General features: G+C 39.4%; 1 protein-coding gene and 1 long non-coding RNA gene across 4 annotated transcripts in view; one reads left to right on the forward strand and one right to left on the reverse strand.

Annotated features, from left to right (window-relative positions):
- LOC127021048 (uncharacterized) overlaps positions 1-26,364 on the reverse strand; it is an 86,351-nt gene that overhangs the window by 53,011 nt on the left and 6,976 nt on the right. Inside the window, exons 2-5 of one of the 3 annotated variants that reach the window (XR_007767155.1) lie at positions 11,947-12,075; positions 11,044-11,083; positions 6,922-7,090; positions 3,508-3,626 (exon numbers count right to left, since the gene is read on the reverse strand). This is a non-coding gene — a long non-coding RNA (uncharacterized LOC127021048). Of the gene's footprint in view, positions 1-3,507; positions 3,627-6,921; positions 7,091-10,938; positions 11,084-11,946; positions 12,076-26,364 lie in introns of those variants that run through there. The other 2 variants (XR_007767153.1, XR_007767154.1) reach the window with 2 other exon arrangements.
- On the forward strand, positions 22,049-25,262 carry LOC127021047 (cytochrome b-c1 complex subunit Rieske, mitochondrial). The gene is given in 3 exon segments (XM_050903965.1): positions 22,049-22,229; positions 22,232-22,261; positions 24,456-25,262. Coding segments are annotated over 3 exon segments (819 nt in total). The 5' UTR covers positions 22,049-22,051; the 3' UTR covers positions 25,067-25,262.

Consider the following 26,364-nt stretch of genomic DNA (forward strand, 5'->3'; position numbering starts at 1 on the left):
TCTTGGTGTATGCACATGACTTGTAAAGATTTCTGGGTTTGGTGGTCTCTGCTTTCCATGGCAAAGCAATTTCTCCAGCTGAAAAAAGCAGAAGATAACACCACACTAAGCTGTTTAATGCAGCTGTAACTCTTGCTTAGACTTCCTTGGCAATTTGCCAGGTTGTGCTGTCAGAATGACTCAATTTTTTTGCTGATTTTTAACTTAAATCCTCAGACGTGACAAGCACCTGCAATTTGTAATGATTAGAAAGTGGGAAGTATTCAGTAACTCTTCTATTCCAGCCCTGAGATCATAAGCTTACTCCACACTCTAAAGATTTTAATAGCTTTTCCTTAGCATTTATGCATCAGCCTTTTAGGAAAGCATTTTCCATTTCTGAGAGATGCACCTCTGGCTGGACCTAGGCAAACAGAGTGGCAGGGCAGGGTGGCACTGGATTTAGAAATGGGAAATACACATTTATACTCTGCATCTTCTTTCCACAGGGCTCCTCCCAACCCTACTAAGCATACTGCAAGATGATGACATTCTGCTACATTCTACCCACATCCCAAACCCTTCTTTTTGGATTTGCAGCTCTTTAATAGTGTCAACACCACTCCACTGTAGCCCCCAAGTTTTACTGAAATTGCTATTTACTCACATTGATGACTACATCGAATAAGACTTCAATTCAGCAAACACTTGTGCACCCACTTGATTTGAAGTATGCACATGGTCCAATTGACTTCAGTGAAGTAAAGCATATGGATAAGTGCAGGGTGAGGACTAAGACTGAACGCAAAGTATGTTTACTGGATACTGCCATACAATCATACTTAGTATTGCTTTACTTATGGTGACTAAACTTAACTAGATTTTTGTCCACAGGAACATCCACATCCACACCTCTTACACCAATTACTCTGAGCAAAACTATTAAATACAGTGTCTGTTAAAATGATCCCTTCACAACCACTAATTTCATAACTCTTGCAAAAATATCCCAGTCCCGCAATCACTTTTATTTGGCAAACAATTTCTAATACATAAAGGAAATAAATATACTTTAACAAATTTACCTCCCTTCACTTGCATATGTTTTTTTGCTAAAAATCAGCCCTTTTCCCAAAACCAGTATGTGTTTGATAAGCATAAATTGACTCTGCTTCCATTTTTTAGCAGAGGGATGTATGTTAAGAAATAAAGATGCAAGCAATTGTTCCTCTTGCTTGCTATTCATTGCTCAAATACTGAAAGTCTCTTTATGAATAGCATGAATTGATGTTCTTGTCAGTAGCAGTGGTATTTACAGAATGTATGTTACATTAAAGAGGAAATTGAAAGTAAAGATGTGATTCCACTAAGAGAGACATTGAAACATGCAGACTATCTCACCCTTGCAAAGTCTGCTCACCTTTTGTCAAGATGTTTTGCTTAGTATTCATAAACCTTTTGTATTTGATGTTGACTATTTAAATCAGTTATTATCTGTCAAAGTGGGTCTCTGCAAACATCTGTGAGATCAGAAAGAAATAAACAGCAAGTTGTTATAAAGCATAACAAAACCCTGGGATTTTTCATAAGCTACAGAAAGTTTCCACCATTCAGCTAAGGATGTTCCTTGTGGGAAACACAGAGAAAATGTTCTGAAAGTGAAATACAGAACTAAAACAGCTAGTCTAATTCACTAAAGTCTTTCAGTGTACCTAAGGAACTACTATAGGCTCCATTAGCATAGCAGCTTAGTGCCAAATGCCATCATTAAAATTGACGTAGAGCTGATCATAGTGCACACTACAAAGGTCCCATCAATACCAGTGAGCACAAGAGGAAATCTCATCTGAATAAATGTATCTCCACGATTTTCAAGCTGGTGGAACTATGGTGGTTAATTCCTTCCCAATATTCTTTAAAAAAAAAAAAAAAAAAAAAGAGTTCATTTTCCTTAAAGTAATTCCTGAACTCATGAAAGGAGAAGAATGATGCATTCAGCACATAGTTCTTAGGGTGCATAGAAAATGATCACATTTTATTATTTACTTGGAGGTCAATAAACACTTCTAGTTTTACACCCCCACAGCTACTGAAAGTACAACCAAAACTCACAACTCATAAAATCCAAATTACATTTCCTTTTCTCCATACACAGAAGCACAAAGCACCAAAACATACCACAAAAAAACAGCTGGAATCTAGCTTTCTTTACATTATCCAAAACATCTTTTTGAGGTGCTCTTTGACCAAGGGAACACGGGAGAGAATTCCAGAGCCAGACACCTCAGAGCAGTGTATTTTGTCAGCAGTGCCCTCTCCACTCTCAAGGAGAAACCAACACCCTTCCCAAAGGAAGGAGGGAATCAGTTAGTTCAGGAGATTGCTGAGGAGCCTTGCACAGACTCACCATAGAGAAAAAGAAGTGTAAAATAGGCCCTTTTAAACATATATTTTGAAATTATGGACTTGCTGACACAGACCACTTAACAGAATTTACACAGTAGATGTTAACAAAATACATCTCTGGGTAACCAACTCCCTCCACCCCAAAATACCTAAGTAACAGAGTATAATCAGTAAAAGAAATGAATTAGGGAAAAAAAACAAAAACCAAAACAAACAAAAACAAAACCAACCAACCAACCAAAACTCAAACCAAAAAAAACCAACAAAAAAAACCCAAAAGAACAAAACAGGACACCGGAGAAAGAGAGAAGGTGTAGTTATTATTTTACCACACTGTATTTCATCCCAAAAAAGCTATTTCGAAGGACTGCTGCAAATTTAAAAAAAACCCCAACCTAATGATGCTGAATATATGCAGCAGGGGCCATGCACAAATGGAGAGATGATGCCTTTAACAGGTTTTTCTGTTATGGTTACATTCAAAGCAGACAATTATGCAAATAAAAAGAAGGAAAACTCTGTAGAGGAAAATACTTCTCTTTCACAGGAATGAAAATGAAAACAGTATTAATCATATGGCTCTGGAGAATTTGGTATTAAGCACTACTACTGACAAAAGATAAAAAACAATAATTCAAATGCATTTCAAGTGTCATAATACATCCATTAATATTCTTTTCTCTCAAATTTTACATTTCCCATTTCTTTCCTCAATGAAATGGGAAAATGGCTTATGAGGAGGGATGGAAGGCAAAGAAAGCAAATCAAATGGAATAGCAACAGGTAGGTAAAAAGCAAGCCATGCTTCAAGCCAAGACAGCTTCTTGAATGGATTTATATTATTGAATAACTGAAGTACTGTGCCATGATTTTGGATAGATTTGCTGAGGAGTATACTCCCAAAGCCAAATGGAAAATGCACAGTTACCCAGAAAATATCATAAGAAATTGTCCTAATTTGTCCATAATAATGAAGTTATCACGCTACAAATGCAAAAATTTGTATTTTTCAATGAAAACACACTTTTTTCTTTTCTTTTTTTTTTTTTAAGTATGCCTCAAAACTTCATACTTTTCAGCAGACAGTTTCCAAAATTGGCACTGGCAGGCTCATACATCTCATGGCAATACTTGGTAAACCGGACTGATGCCTAAGACACACTCCCTTTTGGTTGAGAAAAAGAACATAATTTTCTTCTAACTGGACAGCGAAACGATGCACAAGTCAAATGGTAGGATACCTGCAGTCAGTGCAAGAAACAAGAGAGCAACAGTAGAAAAATCATGCTACTTTTTTAATAATAAATCTGAAATGGAGGCTCAAACTGCCCTTAACTAGAGGGTTAATTACAATATCATCCAGAGGTGAAGGTTCAAACCCCCTTTTGTATGAAATGGTTGACAAATATACTCCAGTAAAAATGCTGTTCTGTTCCTACCAGCACTTCTGACAATGCTGTTATGGAATTCTACCTTTTTCCTCCTCAGTTCCTCAAGCAAGGTGTTCTGTCTCAAAATCAAGACAGGTATCTATACATATTCTCTCTCGCCATCAGCCCTGCCGATACACCTAGACATGTGCATCAGTAGCATTCATTCTGCACACCGAATCCGGCCCTTGTTCACATCTCGTCTTCAAATTGTGCACTCATTACTCCTCCGATACCTTATCCCTTTCGCTGTACCCATATCGATACATGTGACTGAACCTATTTTCTCCTTCATACACTGCTCTTCAAGTTACACTGTAAATTGGAACAGTTTGTTTATATAGCCATCTCCCTTTCATATGCTGCTCGCTGGCCCTTATATTTCAATAAACTACTTATCCAACAGAAATGGTACAATGGCCTTTCTCAAAACTTACCTGAAATCCCCAATGACCAGAAATCTGTACAGCGACATGTATTTGGAAAAGAGGTTTTCCAGGACTTTTCATACAGCCCAAGTAAAAATTGGACATTGTCCAAGAACAGTTCTTGCAACAGAGAACACAACCACTAATTTAGGAATGTGTTTTTGTTTTATCAAACCCAATATCTGCTTTATAAAAATATGATTCCCCTCCTACCAAGCTGCTGACCGACATATTCTGTTTCTTTTCACTGAAACTTAGTATCATGCTGTGTTTTCATGTTGAGATGAAAATTGGAAAATAGGTATACAGGTTTATTCTGTCATCTTGACAATCTTTTTTTCTTGTGATATTTTAATCCACTTTCCATACTTCCAACATTAACAACTTCTGACAAACTTTTCTTTACCCATGAAGATAACATCCTCATAAATGACCTTACACTATGTCTGAGGCTTGGAACATGAATTTATTTCCTTTCATCACTTTGTACTAAAAAGGAAGAAAATGAACCATTATTAAAAAGGGCTTTCCTCCCCTCCTTTTTAATTCTCCTTAGGAATAACAGTTTCTTTCCCTTTTATCTTTTCATTCGGAACTACAGGTACAGTCCTATTATATCACTTGCTGATGCCTTTAAGCATAATATTTCAGCTCAAATGCATTCCTTAAATCAATGAAAATGAATTAAATTAGTACCTGCAGGCAGAATAAATTAAATAAAATGTACAATAATACAATTCTTACACATTTTTCTCTGTGCAAAAACATTAATATTCTGTGCCTGACATTCAAATAAACAATTTATCTGACTAAAATGAAATATCCATATTTTCAATTTTTTTTACTAACATTTAAGATTTTTTTGAATTACAGTATTCCAAGAGAAAATATAATAATCTATTTTCCCACAGAGAAAAGGAAGGCAGAGGATTCTCATTTACATTTTAAAGAATTGTACCACTTACAAAAAATACTGGTTTTCTAGGACTGAAAAGTTAATTTCTTTCTTTACCCACAGGACATTTTTAGTAGCAAAAAGTTTGTACACATCCTGGTCTCTGCCTGAAACATGATTAAGGATTTGAATTTCTGATAAATAGAGTTATCCAGAAGAAGCAAGGCAGAGCACACATACACATTTAAAATGAGACACTGAATATTGAGTAACATTGTCATCTGCAATTATTCTAGATAAAATTGGGATTTGCATCAGTTCTTATTGTTGTGTTCAGCATCACCTCCAACATCCTTGCTTACAGATTCTGAACTATGTGTTATGAACTTCTCAGTTGACCCACAACAACAAAAAAAGCATCTTGATTCAGAATAAAGGTCAAACTGCATTAGAAATTCCTTAGTCAGATAAATAAATTGTGAAAATGAACTTTTTCATTTTCAGTAGTCCCAAGGGATACTCCACTGTTCCCTCTTTCTTCCTCCAAATTATCTAAAGGGAAAGGGGTTTATGCATCTCCCAGAATTCATTTTTCCTTGGAAAGACAGAGAATACAGAACAAAAATAAGAAAAGCTTTCAGACTTGCTTTCCTTTGCTCCTTTCTGCCTGAAGTCTACCTAATTGCCTTATTTAGCCCCAGCCTCTAAGCACCTCATGATTTTTCATGTATTAACAAGGCACATTCCTGATGAGGCACGGAGGCAAAGCAATTTGCCCAAGCTGCCCATGGATTTCTCAAACTTCAGCCTAATGTCATAGCCAACAGGCCATCCCCTGGCTTTGCAATAACTAAGAACCCAGAACGTTTTTCAAATGTTCATTTTAAGTTTCATTTTAGCATGGCTAATGTTGCCTACAAGAGGACTTATCCTATGCGAGAGTGCGAGGAATCTTTTGCTGACAAACTCAGTTGATGACAGCTCTCCAGAGTCCACCGATAATACGTCTGTGGACAGCCAGAGACTCCCTGCTGGGTATCAATGCACAGCATTCATCACCCTGCTGCCAAACAGGGCCTGGTGTAGTGAAAGAAATCAGAAACTACATCCTGGCCAAAATGAAATCAATGGCAAACACCTGTTCACTGGCAGGCCCCCGACTAAACCTCACACCTGGAAGACCTTCCTTTTGAATAGAAAAAAGACAGTGTTTGTGGTAAGCTATTTTTTAAATTTTGGTGGTGGTACTCTTTTCAAAGACCTGTGGAAGCATCTACTAATTTCAGATGATGTCACATACAGAAAGTGAGCACACTTTTTTCCCCTAGGATTTGAAACAGACTAAAAAGAAAAATTATTTCCTCTTATTTTTTAATTAGAATTGCCTGCCCCCCAGCAGGTGGAAGGACACTGCCTGCAGGAGCTTTTTTGTTGGCTAAAAACTTGGTTTATATAATCAGCATGGTAATTAGTGAGCTCTTTGCTATTAAAAGGAACTCATTACTGCTATATTTTGCTGATTGATCCATACTCATGAAGCAATTTAAAAATGTAAAAAGCATTTTGTGAACCACTTAAAATAAAATCTTCAGTATGAATATTGAGAAAATGTAACTGACAGTTGTCTTTGACTAAACTCCAATCTATAATTCTCTAGCAGTTCAAGCAAATCTATGTGGAACTGGAAAATGAAAATAATTACCTTAAGTCATATATTGTTCTCTGCTACTTGTCAGATTTCCTTTGCAAGGGATGGGGCCTGTTAGATCAAGTAAATACTCACCTCAGATTCTGTGACACTTTCACAGGTGATCTTGCAATCAGATAAAGCAACCAAGTTCCTACACAAGTAGTTGTAGAGTCATTGGATTCCCCTGGATGATGCCACAACTTGCAGCCATGCTGCTCTTTTCCCTGAGGGCTCCCAGGAGGCTTGCCATGTCCATGAAATCCTATTAGTCACATGGAGAGATAGCCTTCTGAGAAGCAGCTTGAAAAGAAAATCACCTTTACTCAAAATTAATGATTAGCATGGATCTGAAACAGTTATAGAATGAGTTACTTTCAACTTTGTCCTCTCTGCCAAATTTTCTCATGCTTCAAAAAGAATTGATAAATTATCCAACAATTTCTAATATTGAAATGTAAGAAGGAGGGAAAAGAATGAGGGAGAGATGACAAGAGGGTGGACACATGTCAACTGTTCAAAGGATTTCCATTATTCAGGAAAATCTCAAGTGAAATTCTGCCTCCAATGAAGTCAACATACAATTCAGTGAGCTCAAAAGTGCCAGTATTTCAGCCTTGACCTACTGCTTTGGACTCCATCCCCTAGTGCTTCTAATAAGCAGTCTGTTCCTTTCCCCCTGACCAGCTCAGGTGCCACTTCATTTCCAAGCTAGCTGTGGCTCTGAGGTTGACCCCATTCTTTTAGGCATAAAAAAAAAAAAAAAAAAGGGTTCTTCCATCGCCACGGCAATCCAATCTGGTATTTACAGGCTCCACTACAGCGCCAAATACTTTTACAAACTGAAAGGACATCACTAGTAACTAAATGAATACTTTTTTTGACAGGGATCATAAGTAACTATGGCTGGCCCAATTCACCCGCTATTAAATTAAAAAGCAGACTTCGGTGAGAGCTGGGTCAGGCCCTAAAATCATGCAGCATGGTCACACAGTACTTACAATGGGAAGGGAATATGGATTTCAGCTCAGACATTCATGAGAATCAAGGTAGGTCACTGTCCTGGAGGGCACGAGGACAACCATATCACTGTTCATGTACTTCTGGGCACTTTACGTGGACAAGTGATCTCCACGACTTACTCAGATAATTTTCATTCTATGCTCCCACAGACACACTCTCCTGCCAGCATTAATACTACCGATGTGCTGTTTCAGAGCAATTCCCTTAAGATAATGAATTTCAATATTTAAAAGTCTATTTCTCTACTCTGTTCCTTCCCGTTTCCGTATTTTGAAGAGGAAAGGATTATGCTATTTCAGCCTTTGCTCTTGTTTTTTTAGTGCATTAAGTATTTTAGGCTCTTTTTTCCTTCCACAAAGATGAGTGCTTATAACATTCATTTTGCTTTAAGAAATTTATTCTCGCTTTCAAGCTGCGGAAACAACTCTTACCGAATATTATTTTTATCTTTCTTGGAGATGGGTGATTTATTTTTAATTGCTTCTTTCGGTCAGGATGCTGCTTACCAGTATGCCTACATTTACTGTGTTAATTAATTTAAGCTTTTTTAAAAAGTAATATGCCAAATCACTTTTTTCTCCTGGAAAGGGAAGTCATGGTAGAGAGAGAGATCAATTATTAATCAGCATTAACCGAAAGTAAAAAAAAAACAAGAAGCATCTTAAAGACTCAAGTGCTCTTGAGTGAATGAATTTAAACCAGATTATACTTTTCCAGCAGAAGCTCTCCTAGGAAATTAAAGCACAGGGAGATGGAGGTCTAAGTCCTCAGAGCTATTGAGGTCCTCTATTTTTATTTCAAGGCAAAAAAACCCCCACTTAAATTTAAAAAAAAAAAAAAGAAGGAAAAAAGAAAAGAAAACAAGGAAAAGAGAAAGAAAAAGAACAATCTCCAAGGTTACACAAAGATGTACATGAAAACAAAGACCACAGCCAGCTCTTCCAAATATTAAACTCCAGTTAATCCAACTCCAGCTGTCCATCCCCTCAAAGTTAATAATATATTCATAGAAGTACAGGATCCTAAACCCAGCAGAATAAATTGTATCATCTACAGATTTCAGTAGATGCAAGTAAATACACCTTTCGTTATTTCCTGCATTTTAATTTAACAAATATGAAAAAAGTACATGCAAAAACCCTGGAAAAACCCCACTGCTTCTCAATCCTACATATTTATTACATGGATCATAGGGGAGAGGTCATAAACACCCATAAACCGATTTATAGCCTCTTCTGCTAAGAAACAGTGTATTGAAAAAAAGCCAGTCCAGAACTGCCTTGAAAATGTGATTCAGTGATCTTGTATTTACTATTTTTTATGTAAAGCATAAAACTAGCTTTTAACTCTAACTAATAACATTACTTTTGTCTTTTTATCCTGTATTTGGGAAAGTAAATTTAGACATAATACTATAACTATCACGCTACCACTGAACTTTCTACCAGAGAATAAAGTCAGTATACAGATAAGAGTTCATCCATTTCTATAAATAAATAAATAAAAATTAGTATAACAAATAACAATTGGGAATTAAACTCTCCTAACAGATTAATTCTAACTTTGCATAACTAATGTTCAAAACCAGATACGCTAACCATCAGCAAACTCTTGAGTGGAGCCACCACGCGTGTACCCTGCGAGGAGTCCTCCCTTTAACACCTGCAGTGAAATCACTGCTCCAGGTGGTGCTGCCTGCGCAGCTCTGCACCCAGCTACGGTCAGGCGGCTTCAGACCAGGGTAATGGTCGATACAACAGCCCATCCCTGATAGCAGACTCTGCGGTGTCAGATGCCCAAGAAAAAAGTGCACAAACCGTGCTGAAACTTTCCTCGATACAGATCATCTTTCACTTTGAAGTACAGCATCAAACCTAGAAATGCAGTCACTTCTAATCCTGGGATATGCTGCTGAGCACCAGCCGTTTCCCATCACTTCCGTTTCCCCAAGATCTGCTTCAGATCAGATCCCTAGAATTCTATGATTTGTCAGTCCTCATCTATCTACTGTTACCTCCTGATTCCTTATGTTTTTAAAACTAAAGTAGTGGGGGGGGTGTTTGTTTTTTTGAACCAAGGAGAAGGCTGTTATGGAATCAGGATGACCACATTTGTAACAATGTAATCAGAATTAATTTCCTCTCTCTTTTCTCTTTTCCTGCCCTTCAAGAGCTTGCCAGGACATGCTTCTGTGCCATATATTGCTTTATTTTCCTTTCCATTTTAGTCAGTTTGACGCCAGAGGCAGTTTTCAACTGGACAAACTGTATTTTCTTATTTTCCTAAGAGATCTGGTCAACTATGTCCTACAGGATCCACAGTTTTATTCCAGTTTCTCAGCGTATCTTCTGTCCCTCTCAGACTATCTTTTTTTGCCTGTTTTAACTGCTGTTTGGCTACTAATAGGCAAGTCCCTTCCTTAGAAAATGTTACTCATGGGCCTTCATTGCTGTATGAACCAAGTATCTGAATGTGAACCAGTCTGGGAAACCCATGGGCTTAGGCCTGTACTAATACTTCCATGACCTACTCATTGCTACAGGCCATAGCCTGTAGGAAAGAAAGGGGATATGGTAAGAAACCTAGGTAAGAGTAATGTAGAAAGAAGAAATCATAAGCTACAGCAGCATCATTGATCTGTGTAAGAAAAAGCAAAGCTGAGAGCACGTGAAATGCATTTTCCTGGAACCACTCTCTCCAAGAACTGAAAGCAGAGAGTGAGACCACAGACCAGAAGAGGAAAATCAGCTGAAGAGTCCTGCTTCTCTGGGAACAACAAGCAGGTCATTCTTCTGAAGATGTTAGGGAGAAGTATGTCAGTCCAGCTGATAAAAGGAGATTAAGGAAAAAGTCAGTAAACGAGAAGTTTTCCGTAAGTCCACACAAAGGAATCAACCAGGAAAAAACATTGTGAAAAATGGCTCATCTCCTAAGTATCACATGTTAACTCTGTGCCAGTCATCTTGGTTTTTAATTAACTAATTTATTCATTACTCCAGACTAAAGTGACTTTTATTACCAAATGAGTCTACACTATCAGCTGAACTGATTTCCTCTTTTATCAAAGAGTTTTTATCTCATGGACCTGACCTTGTGGACAGAAGTCAATCTGTACCAACAGGCTGAGTGTCAGAGCTGTCCCCAGTGTGGCTGACAAAGACAGCACAAATGTGACCACTAGGAGCTGTAGCTTACTTTGGGGAGGTATTCCAGTACGGCAGTACAGTCAATTTTCCTGCAAAGACAAACCCGAGAAAAACATTTCAATGAGGCTTATGTTGCTGTTAAAGAACCAAACAGCATCGCCCTGTTCACACTTTTAAAAGCTTCTCTGCTTATAGTGTCCCCAGAGTGAAATTCTGAAAATATAAAGCAGCATTTTAGAATCCCCAGTTTTTCCTGTAACCAGCATCCTTGCACATACTTGCTGTGTCCGGCAAAACATTGGCTAAAGTGAGCCTAGACAGAATACAAGACAACTTTTTTGCTCTGAAGTATTATTTATTTTAAATTTAGATAAGGAATAAATTATTGCTAGTCCTACTACACTATGCTCATGCTGTTCTTTTCATGCTATTCTTGATACTAAAGAAGGTAGTGCTATTTTTTGAAGATTTTATATGGGGGGCATGAAGGTGCCCCACATAACCTAATGATGGCAAAGGGACCTATCCGTTTGGGATTAGTAGAATTGAGAGCTTTAACCTTACACTGCTTTCATTCTGGACTGTATACTGCCTACCAACATTTCGCCTGCTCCTTTGGCACCTCTTTAAACTCTTAATTTTCAGGACAGGTAGCAATATATTCCTTTGGAAACATGACACAGCTTGTACCATCTACTTTTTGAGAGACCCTTGCAACAGTAGCAACTTCTCTCCTTGCTCCACATAAAACTAATGAAAAATGGGTTCATGATCAATTACTAACATTTCTCTTATATTGTATTATCCATTTTAGAGCAAGGCAGCTTCCAAGGGCATCAGTCTTGTTTTAAGAAAGCCAGCAACTTTTTGCAGGGAAAGGTCATAATACAGAATTAGTGACGTACCTCAGTGAAGGATACTTTGGAAACTAGACCCTTTTATAATGTATTACCTTTTGTCTCTTCAGACTTCAGTACACGAGTGAAAATTTCAGATTTCTTCTCTCCTCAGGAAGTATTTGTCTTCATCGCAATACCATGACACAATTTGTCACCGTTCAGCGTAACTGCAGTAACTAAACCTATTTCAAAAGAAAGAAAAATGAAAGAGACTGTAGCAGTATACAAAGAAAAGAGAACTAACATGAATGGAAAGCCAGTACCAGGCCTCCTTGTTCTAGCTAGTACAATTAGTATTTAATGCTAATAATTCATATCTCAGTAAGACACACATACTTACCACTGACAATAATGCAGGCTCCAATAACACGGGATAAAATTATATGCATGTGTTTACATAAACACTGCAAATGTCACCCTTTTTCACCTCCCTTCACAGATAACCCCACACCAACATCATTAAACTAATTTATATCTCTGGCTAGAGAAAATGAAAAATCCTTCTGCAATTTTCCATTTCCTTTCAATGAGCTTTCAGTCATAGTCTACATTTTTATTCACGTTAACATCCTTTGCTAAATTTATAAGGATATGTGTTTCAATAACTGAAATCAGTGTATTTGCTCTCGATTGCACTGTTCATTTCAGATTAGTTGTTTACTTAACTGAACAAGCATTCCACACAAACTTGTGACAACCAAGATTATCATCCAACCCCCTGAGACTACCCACAGAGACCCACTCACTGAACTGTTCTGAAAGTTGAGTTTAGCAAATTAAGAAAAATATTTGCATATTCAGTGACATAGGAGGTACCTTCTACGTGCATGGACATGCAGTGGCTTTGTATAATAAAATTAATATTTCCTGTATCTACTGAAAAACTCATGTGTCCTCGTATCCCACTGACCTATTTAACAGACACATTGCACAGTTATACTTTGATCACCCACCACATATCTAGATCTTCTTCCTTCTTCTGTCACTTCCTATGATAGACCTATAATTTGTGGTAGAAACCTTTGATATGAATCTGTAAATGACATTGTATGACCTTGGACTTTGTACTACTAAATTTCATCCTAACTTTTAAAGTTTTCTGATTCCTTACATATTACATTCCGATTTTTCCCTGAGTAGAGAATGCTTTGTAAGTTTGCCTCAGCAGATTTCATTAGTGTATGTGTACTTCTTGCACCAAGGGTCACTAAAATATGAAAATATGAAATATAACCAATCTGAAAACTTGGAGGAACTCCACTGGTGACCATTAGGAACAGCCTCAGTAGCATGATTATTCTCCTAACTATGCATAAAAAGACAGGAAAAGGCTCTTATTTCTTCATAGAAGAACAGAAAATAAGGCATCACATAAAAAAACAACAAGCAGAGAATAAAAAAAATAATCTTTTGCATTATAGGCAAGTTTCCACAAGCTACTATTGAAGCAAGTGCTTAGTAATAGTCACAAGAACATTTAGATGATTAAGACTACAGTGTGCAATTAGCTCAGTTCAGGTACTTGTTATACACGTATTGTTCCCGATTCCCTGAGGCACACAGAGATCAATACCACAGTTTGAGACCAGGGCCAGCTTTTTTTTCTCAGCACGATATTTTTAAACTAGATGCTCCTTACAGTAACACAGATTTGCAGCAATCCAGCTGAAACCAAGGGAGATGCATATGTTGCAAACCAGTTACAATTTATTTTAGAATCAAGTCCTACAATTCAACTTAAGCATTCAGATGAGAAAAGGCTACAGGTGAAGTCTCTGCACACCTATTATAAGGGGAGGAAAGGGAAAAAGTTATGACATGTGGACACTTTCATTGCATTAGCTCTTAATGGTATGGCTCTTCATTGCCAACAGCTCCAAGTATTACAAAAAGCTCTTACTTTGCCATTATCTGCTTCATGCTGGTTTTAAGCTGGTTAGAAGCCAAGGTCCAGCAACCTTGCATCAGGGAAAAGCTTACAGGAGAGTCTAATGATGATCAAGATCTGTACTATACACCGTGAAATTGACAAAAAGTTACTTCCTTTGTCACTCTTTATGTTGCCCTTCTTATTCGGCCACTTCACCCAAGACAGGTTTCATAGTGGCATATATATACACATGTAGTAGCAGGTGAGATTTTTTGGCCCTGCATCAAGCAGCATATTTAGCTCTGGTGCTACTATTCCCTTTCCCTACTTCTGCTTGTCTTGGTCCTAGAAAGATCTTTATTCTGACTAATCAATAATTTAAGACACTCTGAAATGTTATAAATGCTCTATTTTTGTAACATTTATGCTTAATTGTGCAACTACGAGAGATCTGTTAGCAATGACAGAAGAGTGAGTTGTTCCAGCATGTACAGCAAAAGCTTGAAACAACACCTGGGTTTTGACCAATAGAAACTGTGGCAGTGCCATTCAGCAGACTGGAGAAGAGACGGTCACTCCTAACCTCTTTCTATCTACAGTTGTGGGGAGAATTTCTCCCTCACCCCACACAAACACTATCAGCTGAGCGTCAGACACAAGGTGGAGTTCTTCAGATGGATTAATTGTAATAAATACGTAAGCAAAGCAAAGGAAGTTTGGATTCTCCTTTGTAAAGCTTTTCAATGTTTAGTCAAAGGTGGTCACGAAGTTGAAAACAGTTTGGTTTTGTTTCCATCTGCAGGTATCATAAAAAGCAAAGAATACGTAGTAGTGGAGGCCAGCTGTGAGACAAACACATGCCCTTCAAGAGGTAAAAGTGTCAGGGATTTTTCAGGAAACGTGAAGACAGAAAGCAAGAGAAAGGGAGAAAATACTTTCCCTGAAGCCGAGGTTTGTACTAGATGTCCTTGGTGATGCTCCAGGCAACTTCATTTAGCCTTCAGCTGCTGCCTTGCCGAGCAGCCTTTGATGTTGCCCCAGGCAATTATCATCTAGCCTTTGGCTTCTGCTTGGTTGGACACCTTTTGTTGCCATTTCTGATTTGTGTGATCAGATCTTATCAATTTCACATATATATGACTCTTTTTGTCCATCTGGACAATTATGTAAATCTTTGATGTAATCTTAGGCTTGGTCTTTTTATTTTTATTTAATTCACTTCACTGGTTTTATTTTCTTTCCTCTCTATAAGAAACTCAGAGAATCTCATTCTTCCTGCCCAGTGGAATGCCTCATCTGCTTTGATTTTTCTACTCGTTTTTTGGGCAGGGAGGAGAAACACACTTTCTTTCTATTTCTCTCATTTTATACTCAAAACGTTGAGTGCATGTCTGCCAGAGCCAGATACTCCATGCCCTTCTGCTCAAGGAAATATATCTTGGCCTTATCAAGCAGGAATGTAAGAGGTTTAGAGTAAGATGGCTGCTAAAGCTGTGAACTCCTACCTATTACTCCTGCATTAATAGAAAGAGTAATAAAAAGCTGCTATCAGATTTCTTCTTTGCTTATGAGACTTTAACTTAATTCTTCCTTGACTGGGAAAAAGCTGAATTTAGATTAGACTGTAGCAGTGAGGTATCATCATTTCAGCTAAGTTGGGGAGTGGGAGAGGAATGTTTGACCAACCAAACGTTAGTAGATTTTTTCTCATTTTTACTACCCATTTTTGATCATCACTTTTCATATACATTCCTTTTGATCACATCTTGTGACTTTTCAAAGCGATAGGCCAACTTCAAAGAACAATAATGTCTACGTATCAAAAGGTCTCCATAATTTTAACCTTAAACAAACTGTATTGCATACACAAATCTATCTTCAAATTTATTTAGCAGCTTCCCTAGTACCACACCACAAAACAGAAATCACTGTAATGAATGCTAATTCTGCAAAGGAACTAACTGCAGACATTTAGAGCCACTCTAGCAGTCAACAAACTGGAAGGCCTCATCTAATGCCTGCAGGCTGCAGACCCCGAAACACACCACTACATTAAAGATACATCCCCTGTTTTGGAAAGTCTACACAAGAAAATTACAACATAGCTATACAAACAAGGATTACCATTAAATAAACAAGTATGAAGTACTCTTGCTAGAAATAGCTTTTAAAGGAAAGGCTATATATAGTGGAAAGAAAGCAGGAAACTCTTCCATTTTAACTTCCAGAAACTTCTCCTTGCTCAGTTCACTCCCAGTTTGTACATTTGTGCTCAGCAATGGCACCATGCAGGCACCAGAGCCGCGTGCTGCCATCACGCCCACTCTACAGGTCACGGCAGCAACGTTTGGACTGTATTTCACAAGAATGCCTAAACACTTCTATACAAGCAGCTTTCCCTGGCTCGTTAATAAACACACTAATATGAAAGTCTGAATGTTACAGAGTCACAGAGTCAATTCAGTTGGAGGGGACATTTTGAGATCATCTAGTCCAAACCCCCTGGCTCAAGCAGGGTCAGCAAGGGCAGACTGTCCAGGACTGCGTCCAGTTGGGTTTTGAGTATCTCCACAGATGGAGACTCCACAACCTCTCTGAGCAACCTGCTCCTGCATAGAGCTGGACTGTGTTACATCATCTGCACTCTCCCATCTTATAGACGTGAGATCATGCAACATGACTAGTGGCAGGGGGGGGAAATCACCTGGGCCACATGGCACTTGTTCTCGGTCATCCTCTACAGCACAGCCTGAAAAACCTCACCTTCCAGCATGATGAAGCAGGGCATACCTGCTTTACTAACAACGCTCCACAAGTGAAGTTCAGTGGTTTGTTTTTTGAATAATCTTATTCAGGGAGAAACAAAATGCTCACCAATGGAAAACCAAAAAGCAAATGCAAACCCTAAAGTCTCAAGTTTAGTAGCACTGACTTTTCAGAGCATAAAAATAACGCAAGATGGCAAAGAACTCAAAGAAAGATAACTTTCTGGTAAGATCAAATTACCCGGGGTGACCAACATTTTAGCAAAAAGCCAGCCAAGTTCTGCAGTTAACATCTGAAGAAAACATAAACACAAGAATAAAATACTATGTAAAGAAAGGCACTGAAGCACCACTGCACATGCCCAAAAGCATTATAACAATATGCTGCAACTATTTCATAATACTGCAACCCTGACATCTTTTAGCTTTTGTATTAATGCAAATGAACTTTTAACTTAATTTAAAATGACAGGAACATTAAGGAGTATAAATTTTCCATGAGGCTAACACTCTTGTGAATGCACAAAAGCAATCGCAGAGGTCTGTTTAGATGGTTTACACAATACTATGTTGGCATTTAACTTTCAGATTTGGCTGGAAAACACGTGCTCAGTATTGATGCTCGGGAACACAAGCCTAACAGCAGTTCTCAAAGAAACACCTACACACTGGAATATGCTTAGTCATTTTAAAATTAAAATTACTCTTTTTCAGACTCTGATAACAGAATGTGGTGCCTTTTTTTGCTGAAATATTTTCATGTTTTAATCATCTTCTGACCACACTGTAATTTAAAATCAGTCTTATGTCTTTAAAAAATTTACAGCCATGTTTTCCAAAAAAATGACGGCTATCTCATTTTGTCAAAAGTCTCTAGAAGTAGCAAGCACATTTTGCCAAACATCTCTGGGAATAGCATCCAGTCAGAAAAATGTATCATTTGGGATGAGGCCACGTCTGCCCCACCCGAAACAGCTGAGCTGGGTTAGCAAATTCGAAACGTACATCACTGTCAAAACTCAGACTCCTTAAAAAAACCCCACAAAACAATAACAACAAAAAATCCCCCAAACCCACAACTGGTAACAAACCCTTCTACAAATACTAGCTCAGATCCTCAGCCTCATGGTGAAACACCAAATATCTACAGCATACCAATATTTGATGGCCCTAGTAGAAACTCCTCTTGTCCTGTTAGAACTTAATTGGTTCTGATCAGATCTTTACCATGACCATAATTTTGTAATCTGTTAAAGAATAGAAAATAAGATCATGTTTCTGTAGCTCTTTTCCTTTTAAATGAAATAAAGTTTGTAAAACTTGTGCTGTTAAAATAGGTCTTCCTAGTTTTCTCTCCCCCTGCTTGAATACTGTTTATTTCCACCCCTACATTGATTCATAGCCCCAGTAGTTTCTACAAATTACCTTTCCTCTAGAACATTATTATGGTGTCCTACAATTACTACATCACTACTAACTACAGTTACCAACAGTACAGTGCGCTGAGTTGGGTAAATCATTATCTACCCAGGCTTAGATATCACAAACTTGCTGGGAAAGAAATAAATTATAGATCAATACTACTGCAACTGGAATGATCCATCCCACTTAATTAGAACTACCCTATTTCAGTACATTTCAGACAACAGTTAAAGAGATTCAGTGAATTACTTACATGAAAAAGTCAAACCCTTAAATAAATCTTAATAAGGCCAGTCCCTAAACTACCACTCCCCAGAGACAGTTTTTTTTAATGCACTATCATAAAGTAATTTAGTAGTAACACCATTAGCAACAGCTGAATTTCAAAACAATAGCTCCTTATACAACCAGTATGAAACACTAAAGCTTCAACAGCCTTGCATGAATGGACTAGGTTGACTAGCTGAGAAATTGTGGTTAGATTTCAAGAAAACGGTTTAGCTCAAATGTCTTCAGAACATACCTCTGCATCAAGTTTATCCCGCATTTTGGGAAAATTTTAGAAGCCTGAACTAGTTAAAAGGCTTGACTGGAGCAGGTATGCACCTACTAGCGTACCCACCTAGTATCGAACTAAATCTTACCTCTGGAAGCTGTGACAAGTCAAGCATGAGACTGATGCTATAAAGTAAAATAAATTTGAAAAAAAACCAAACCAAAACAAAAACCTCACAGATATTTATTTATTCACTCTAGTTGTTAGTGGAAGAATGGATCTGTCCTTTCATCCGGGATTCATCTGTGTGATATATCTATTGTCCTCTTATCCTTGCAATTAACCCAAACAAGTTTTGGGTGAGGATAGCATCCCAAATTGAGTGGTTACTACAGAGAACTGGAACCTTGCCCAGAGGAAGGACTGCGTTAGAGAGCTGGGCTGGCGCTTCCAACAAGAGCCCGAGACACTCGTTCTGTTTTACAGTGCCGCTGCCCGACCAGAAGCCTGTCTGTATGTCAAGGCTGTAGCTCTGTGGAGGCAGCCAACAGCTTCCGTTGCAAAGGGAGGAAAGACTACTATAGCATTCTGCTTTCTTGTCTCTTAAAAGCACTACCCTTCCTCAGTGTGAATGGCCTGTATCTGCCAAGATTCATTTTAGGAACTGAACTACCACCTCCAGAATAGCCCTTGGGAGTGGATTTGGTTTTAATTTGCCTGGAGGATGTCATTTGCTGCTTGTTGCACGGCAGAAGGAGCCGACAGCAGCATTGTTTTGTTTCAGATTATTTTTCAGTGCAGTCAAAAGGGTGAAATCACACATATTATCTAATTAAAGAAACCAAACATACAAATGAATCTATATTTCTTTCTTGCACGCTGCTAGCATATCATCTTGTAAGATGTACTTTTAAAAACGAAAAAACAATTTTATTTCCCTTTGAGAAGCTCCACAAAGTAATACCATCAACCATTTTAGGACTACCCTGGCAGGTCAAGCCAAATCTATTGCTATCTATCAGACCAGATATAGAGTATTCTTAACAAAAGAAATATTTAAATCTACCAAAATATTTTCTTTAGTATTAGTATTTTTAAATACTTTGATTTGCCTGTGTCCACACAGGGACAAGCAGCGTGCATGGCCAGAAAAAAAATAATTCTAGAAACAGAACTTTTTATTTAGCTTTCTGCTGCTCAAGAATACAGCAGGAACTTTTGGAAAACAATCCATTCTATCTTCAGGAAAGCAACTTTGTATGTTCTTCATAAATAATCAAAACACTTCAAAGATACCCAAAAAGTACTGAAATTTCTTCCCTTAATGGAAAAGCATTTAAGGTATGTAGGAGGGGAGGGGCGAGGGTGGGGTTTTTTTTACACTAACCACACAGATCCAAAGGTACAACAGTATGCAAGCCTCCCATACCATTCACACAGCTGAATGAAACTGATCTGAGCGCAGATCGAAATTGGACTCAAGTGCTTGCATCTCTGCCTGTGTTTGTGACTGAGAATGGAAGAAAGACATTTTTGGCAATAATTACAGCTGCTGTGTTCCTTCACTCTCCTAATCACTGATGATGAGAAAGAGTTTCTGGTGAACTATTTGACGTCCCCAGCAGTCTGAGCTCCAGACTGAACGTGCTGATGAGCAATGCAAAAACACTGAAGCTGTGGCAGTTGGAGGCTGCCCACAGAAATGTGGTTATAAACGTATTGTAAAACATGCTTTGCATTTTTCAAACTTGATATAAAACATATCACTCACCAATTGCCTATGACAAGCTGAAAAAATTTAAGTTTTTTCCCACTTTGCAACTGATCCAGCAGGACTACGAAAAGACAAAGAAATAAATAAACTAAGAAAAAAGAAACAAAGAAATAAAAAGGGGCAAAAATGACACACTGCACAAGGAATAAGAGAAATGATAAAGGGCACGTGTTATCCCAGAAGCGGCATAGTTTTCTTTCAAGTAATGTTTCTGAATAGTATTTACACACCTCCAAATCATATAATAACAAGGGAAGAGAACATGTTAACCTCTCCAAGGTGTTTTGGGATCACACTGCTTTGTTTAAATGAATGTGTCCTGCAGAAAAGGCACAGGACCACTCACGTGTCCCTGCAGTGTTTCCTGAACCCTTCTTTGAAATGTTCGAAAGTTCAATAACTTAAATTTGCTCGCAAGTACCATCAGAGGTATTCTAGGATGGGACTTCAATACACTTACTGTCCTTTCAAAATATTAAACAGAAATACCTCAACAAAATAAAGAATTACAGTGAGAGAGAAAAAAAGTATGTTTGTAACAGTGCTTAACTGTTTTGTGTGAAATGAGATAATGCCAAGAAGAGGAAAATCAATAACCAAAGCACTTCACGTGAACAGACCTTCCCGGAGTACCAAACCCAACACTGACTCTGCAGTTAACAGCACTAACAAGACAGCTACAGACTTCCCCAGCCAGTCCCAGACCTGGCAGGAGACAGGCGCGGGTGGGATAAGCCCCATCGCCACCCCTAAGTTACTCTAACTGTACTAGAGAGGAAGCCGGAGATTTGGACCCAGGAACTCTTACAGAGAGCACGAGATGAAACTCATACCTGGGACACAGAGATATTTTCAGACAGTAGCTTCTGAAAAGAAAGTAACTGTCATGTATTTGGGCTAATCCGATACAGAACTTGTTTCCTGATAATGCCTAAAACTCCGCAAAGATCAAGACCCTTTAGTGCTTGACGTTGTACGCAGTTACTGAAAGTACTCTTCACCCTCGAGGTCTAATCGCTGAAGTAAGTAAGGTAGCCACGCTTTTGGAGGAAAAAAAAAGGTACCTTGAGATTAAAAAAAATGTTTGGAAGATGAAAGGTTAAGAACAGAGCAAGGAATTAATTCTTACAGTTCCTGACGAAAAGATAGACAATACTATCTCAGTAAAAGAAAAGTGTCTGTCTCTGCTTGCCTGCCAGCCTCACCACATCAAAACCACACCAGACTTGTTACGCATCACAACCCATGACACCCATTGCGTCACCTACACGCCGTATCCCCCCTTCCACAAACTCCACCAGATCCAGCCTGACGTTAACCCCACAACTTCACGATCCCATTTTGCGTCACTGGACCGGGGCGTTCCCGACCATTCCTCCTGAGCCCCCTCGCCGTCCACATCCGACCCCTCCGCGAGCACAGCACTTTATTAAACAAACACAGCACTTTATTAAGGTGGTTTCCCCACTCCCAGCCCCGCGGCTCAAGGGCTGCTCCAGCCGGGGAGCTCCCGCAGCCCTTATCTTCGCAAGGCTCCCTCTCCCCCGCCGGGCAGGTGCCGTCACAGCAGCACCGAGACGCTCCCCGGGAACGGGAAATCCAGCGCCGCAGCACCACCTCCCCCTCAGGGCTGCAACACCGTCACAGGGAAGGGCAGGCAGGAGCTGCGCCACACCCTGGCGCCGTGACGTATGACGCTCTCACGCAACGGCGCTGCCGTGACGCCACCAGCCGTGCGACAGCGTGCAGGCGTGACGTCGCCGCGCGTGCGCAGTCCCCCGCCGCCGGGAAGGTCGCAGCGGTGACCGGCCCAGCAGCCGCCGCCACCGCCATGTTGTCCGTGGCCGCCCGCTCCGGGCCCTTCGCGCCCTACCTGTCGGCCGCGGCGCACGCCGTGCCCGGCCCGCTGAAGCCGCTGGCGCCGGCGGTGGCGCGTCGGGCCGAGAAGGTGCCGCTGGACCTGAAGCGGCCTCTGCTCTGCCGGGAGTCGATGAGCGGCCGGTCGGCCCGGGGGGCCTCGTCGCCAGCGCCAGCCTCAACGGTGCGGGCCGGGGGTCGGGACGCCGCGGGCCGGGCCCTGGGGAGCCGCTCGGGGCTGAGCGGGCGGGAGCCGGGCCGGGGGCTGAGGCGGCAGGCGCCGGGACACCGCACGAGCTCGGGCAGCGAGCCGGCAGCGCTGCCGCCTCCGTCGGCGCTCCTCGGTCGCCGCTCGGCCTGTGCCCGGCGGGGAGAACAGGGGGCTCACCGCAGCGGCTGGCGACGGTGTCCTCCGAGCTCGAGGTCTCGCCTGGCAGGCTGGGGGAAGCAGAGTCGTGAGTTAGTTGAGAGGTTCTGGCTTTTGCCTTTTTTTTCTTTTTCTTTTTTTTTTTTTTTTTTTTTTTTAAGTATTTGATTGCAAGGTGTCATCGTTACGGTAACGCGCATTTATGACTATAGAGTTAAGGGCATTTGAAAGCCTGCTTCCTTTTGATGACTCGCGGGTGGATATTTATTTTGCAGTTAGGAAGATGCAGGAAAATTCTGTTTAGTTCTATAAGGTATTTAATTGAGGGGCATCAAAGCAGAGATGTGCAGTGAGAACACACGGTGTGTTCTACTGTTGCAGAAAAACAGCTCTAACAGTGAATTCACTCTGTCAAAACCATCACTGTTTCCTTATTTGGAATTCCTGTATTTCTCCCCAGTTCATGTAGTGTTCAGAAAAGCATCAGCCAGGAAAAGTTACCCCCAAGTCGTTCTTGCAGAACCTGACTTCCAGCCAAAGGGCAGTGGTTCTCCATGAAACAGGCTGATTTGCATTTCGTGGAGAACTCCTGCCCTGCTCCGCTGATGCTGGGCATGTAGCAACAGTTCGGTTCATACTGTTACATAGGATGTTCATATAAGTCTTGGAGATGGCAGTGCCTTGTGGAAGATGCTCTGTAGTGATTAGAACTACATACTTCACCTGACCCTCAACTGTAAAGGATATGTTCAGGTGAAAATTCTACAAATCTATAACTAATGTAGCTGACATCTGGTCTTATTCTAGTTTTAATTAACATCAAGCACGCTTTTCACTGAATGTAACAAATTTTTAGAAATTAATCATATTGCTTGTTACTAAATGTGAAATATTTTAAGTTTTGATACTGAAATAAATTAGCATGGTTTACTCCCTCAGAATTTTGCATTTCAGTTTAATTTCTCTGCAATTAAAATCCTACAGCAAATACCTTCTCTATGCTGAGTTACTTGTAAATAAATGTAAATGTTTTCCCCATTATATTGCATATAAATCCATGAAAATTATTTTAAGTACTTTGAGAGAATGGGTTTTATTAACTTCTGTTAACTTTGTGCCATCTGCTAGAAAAAAAAGACTAGTTCTTTTTCAAATAACAGAGGTTGCACTTTGGCAAGTAATATATTCTGTCTTTGGTGTGTTCTTTTCTTTGGCTTATAGATTGTCATTGAGGGAAGCAGATTTCTTTTGCTGGAGAAATGGAAGGCCTCTTAGTAGCCATCACATCTTGTTAGTTGAGTACACAGGTTTGACATGGGGTTCCCACTTGAAAAGCTTGGGAATTGAATAGTTATTAGCTTTATCCCTAAATCCTTCTATGAAGTGAGCCTGGCAAATAGGGGACTGCAGGTTTAAAAATTATTTACTGGGGCAGTTAGCTTTGACAACAGCTTAATATAAAGGGGGATGCCTGATACTGCATTTTTAATCTCAAAAATGCTTAACCACACACTTAAGATTATTAAAGGCATAGAGGTTAAGTCAAAGGAAAGCACAAAAGTGTTAAGCTACAGATGTGCAAACGTTTCTAAATCAAATTTCTTCATAGCAGTTTTTTTCAGGGAAACATTTGAATGGAAAACAGGTCTGTCTTGCCTTAGCTAGTCATGGTATCCTGCAGAAGTTTTTCCTTGAAATCTTCTGAAAAAACAGTTTACTTTAAACCCCGAACTTCTCACAGATTTTTTTGCGCCCTTATCAGGCTTCACGTAATTTTCAAAGAATCGGTAAAACGGTTTCACAAATCACCTGTTCATCTACTAAAAATACCTTCTGGAAACCATTTTCTCACAACTTAAAGTTGAAATGCATAATTAGCGGAATCCTACCCAGACTTTGGAATAACTTTTACCCGTTATTCCAAAAATGCAATTAAAAAAAGTATAACTTAAAATACATCATAATATTTTTTACCTGAAAGTGTTGTCATGTCATATTCTTTTTCTTGCAGCACCTGCCAGTGTTCGTTGCATCCATAATGATGTCGTGGTACCTGACTTCTCTGCCTATCGTCGTCAAGATGTGCTAGATGCCACCACATCTTCTCAAGGCAGCAGTGAAGCTAGAAAAGGGTTTTCCTACCTGGTGACTGCAACAACATGTGTAGCAACTGCATATACTGCTAAGAATGTTGTCACCCAGTTTATTTCCAGCCTGAGTGCCTCTGCTGATGTGCTAGCGTTGTCAAAGATTGAGATCAAGTTATCTGACATTCCAGAAGGCAAGAACATGGCTTTCAAGTGGAGAGGGAAGCCCCTTTTTGTGCGTCACAGAACCCAGGCAGAGATTAATCAGGAAGCTGAAGTTGATTTGTCTAAACTGAGGGATCCGCAGCATGACTTAGACAGAGTAAAGAAACCAGAATGGGTCATATTAGTAGGTGTCTGCACTCATCTTGGGTGTGTACCCATTGCTAACTCTGGAGATTTTGGTGGTTATTACTGCCCTTGCCATGGGTCCCATTATGATGCATCTGGCAGAATCAGGAAAGGTCCCGCTCCCTATAACCTTGAGGTTCCAACTTACCAGTTTCTTGGTGATGATGTAGTGGTTGTTGGCTGAATAATGAGGTGCTTGCTCACTTTCATGTTCCTGTGAATGTACACTCAAAAGGGTTAACTGAGATTCTGGAATACTGTAAAACCAGATGATCCTAAAAACATGTTAGCTGTGTAGAGTCTCAACCAGAAGTATGTTCGAATACTTCCCTGTGTTCAATTTTAATAAAAACTTGGAGTGAGCACTTGTTCCTGACTTACGATAACGTGTATTTATTTGTGTACGGGCTTCTAGTGTGTCTAGTCAAAGAGATACTACAGCAGACCCAGCATATGTTTATGGAGCCCTCCTGAAGGGCTGCTGATTCAAGATAGACGCTGAACTACAAAGCCGTTGTTTCCTTCATACCACATATTTTCCTTATTTGTATTTTGTTGTTGTTGTTTTTACTGCATTATGGGAAGGAACGTCTTCTAAAAAAGATCTTGCTATGAACTTCTATGAACTAAGATCTTATATGAACTCCAAAACAGTGTTTGGAGTAAGTGTCAATATTGAATCCTATGAGATGTAATCCTTTTCCTTCCAATGGTTTTGTTTGTTTGTTTTCAAAGGAAGTGAATGAAGAAGTACATAAAAACCTACCGAGAAAGGAAATTCTTTTACATTGTTCAGAGGCAGCTTATAATTGTTTAGCTAGAATGATAGCAATGTAATTTTATGATGATGTGGACAAAAATAAGCATGTCATGTTTGAATTATAATTTTTTTACTTGCAGATAAGGCTTGATCTTATACATATCTAAACATCAGATCAGGTGCTTAGGACACTGGAAAATTTGTGACACTTTTCCAAAAGAAATGAGTTGAGAAGGAAGTAAAAAAAGAGAAATCTGAGTTTTACAGAGGGTGAAAAATAAGTCTAAGAACCACTTAGTCTGGACTAAACTTTAATGTTAAACATAGCAAAAAGTTGAGATGCCATCAGAGATATTTTAAGACTCAACGATGTGTGTGAAAATTATCGTTTCATATTGCCTATAGGCAAAGCCAAATAAAGGCCAAAACTTTGAAACCTCTCTTACCTTGATGCTGACTCTGAAGGCCTGGAGAAACAAATGCAGCCTGAAATAGATCTTTTAACCAGCATTGGTCCTGCCAGTACAAAACAAAGCTAGCAATTAATTGCCTACAGTACATGAGGAGAAACAAGGTTTGCTGTTTCCAGAAGAACCAAATAAACCAAAACAAAAAGAAACCGAACTATCTTGTACTTCCAGTTTGCTTCCCATTCTTTACTGCTTTTCTGTGAACGCTTCTGTCTTGCCCTGCGTTAATGTGCTCCCTCCAGTTGCAAAATA

This window comes from Gymnogyps californianus, chromosome 12 (assembly GCF_018139145.2).
Source record: "Gymnogyps californianus isolate 813 chromosome 12, ASM1813914v2, whole genome shotgun sequence".
NCBI classification, from domain to species: domain Eukaryota; kingdom Metazoa; phylum Chordata; class Aves; order Accipitriformes; family Cathartidae; genus Gymnogyps; species Gymnogyps californianus.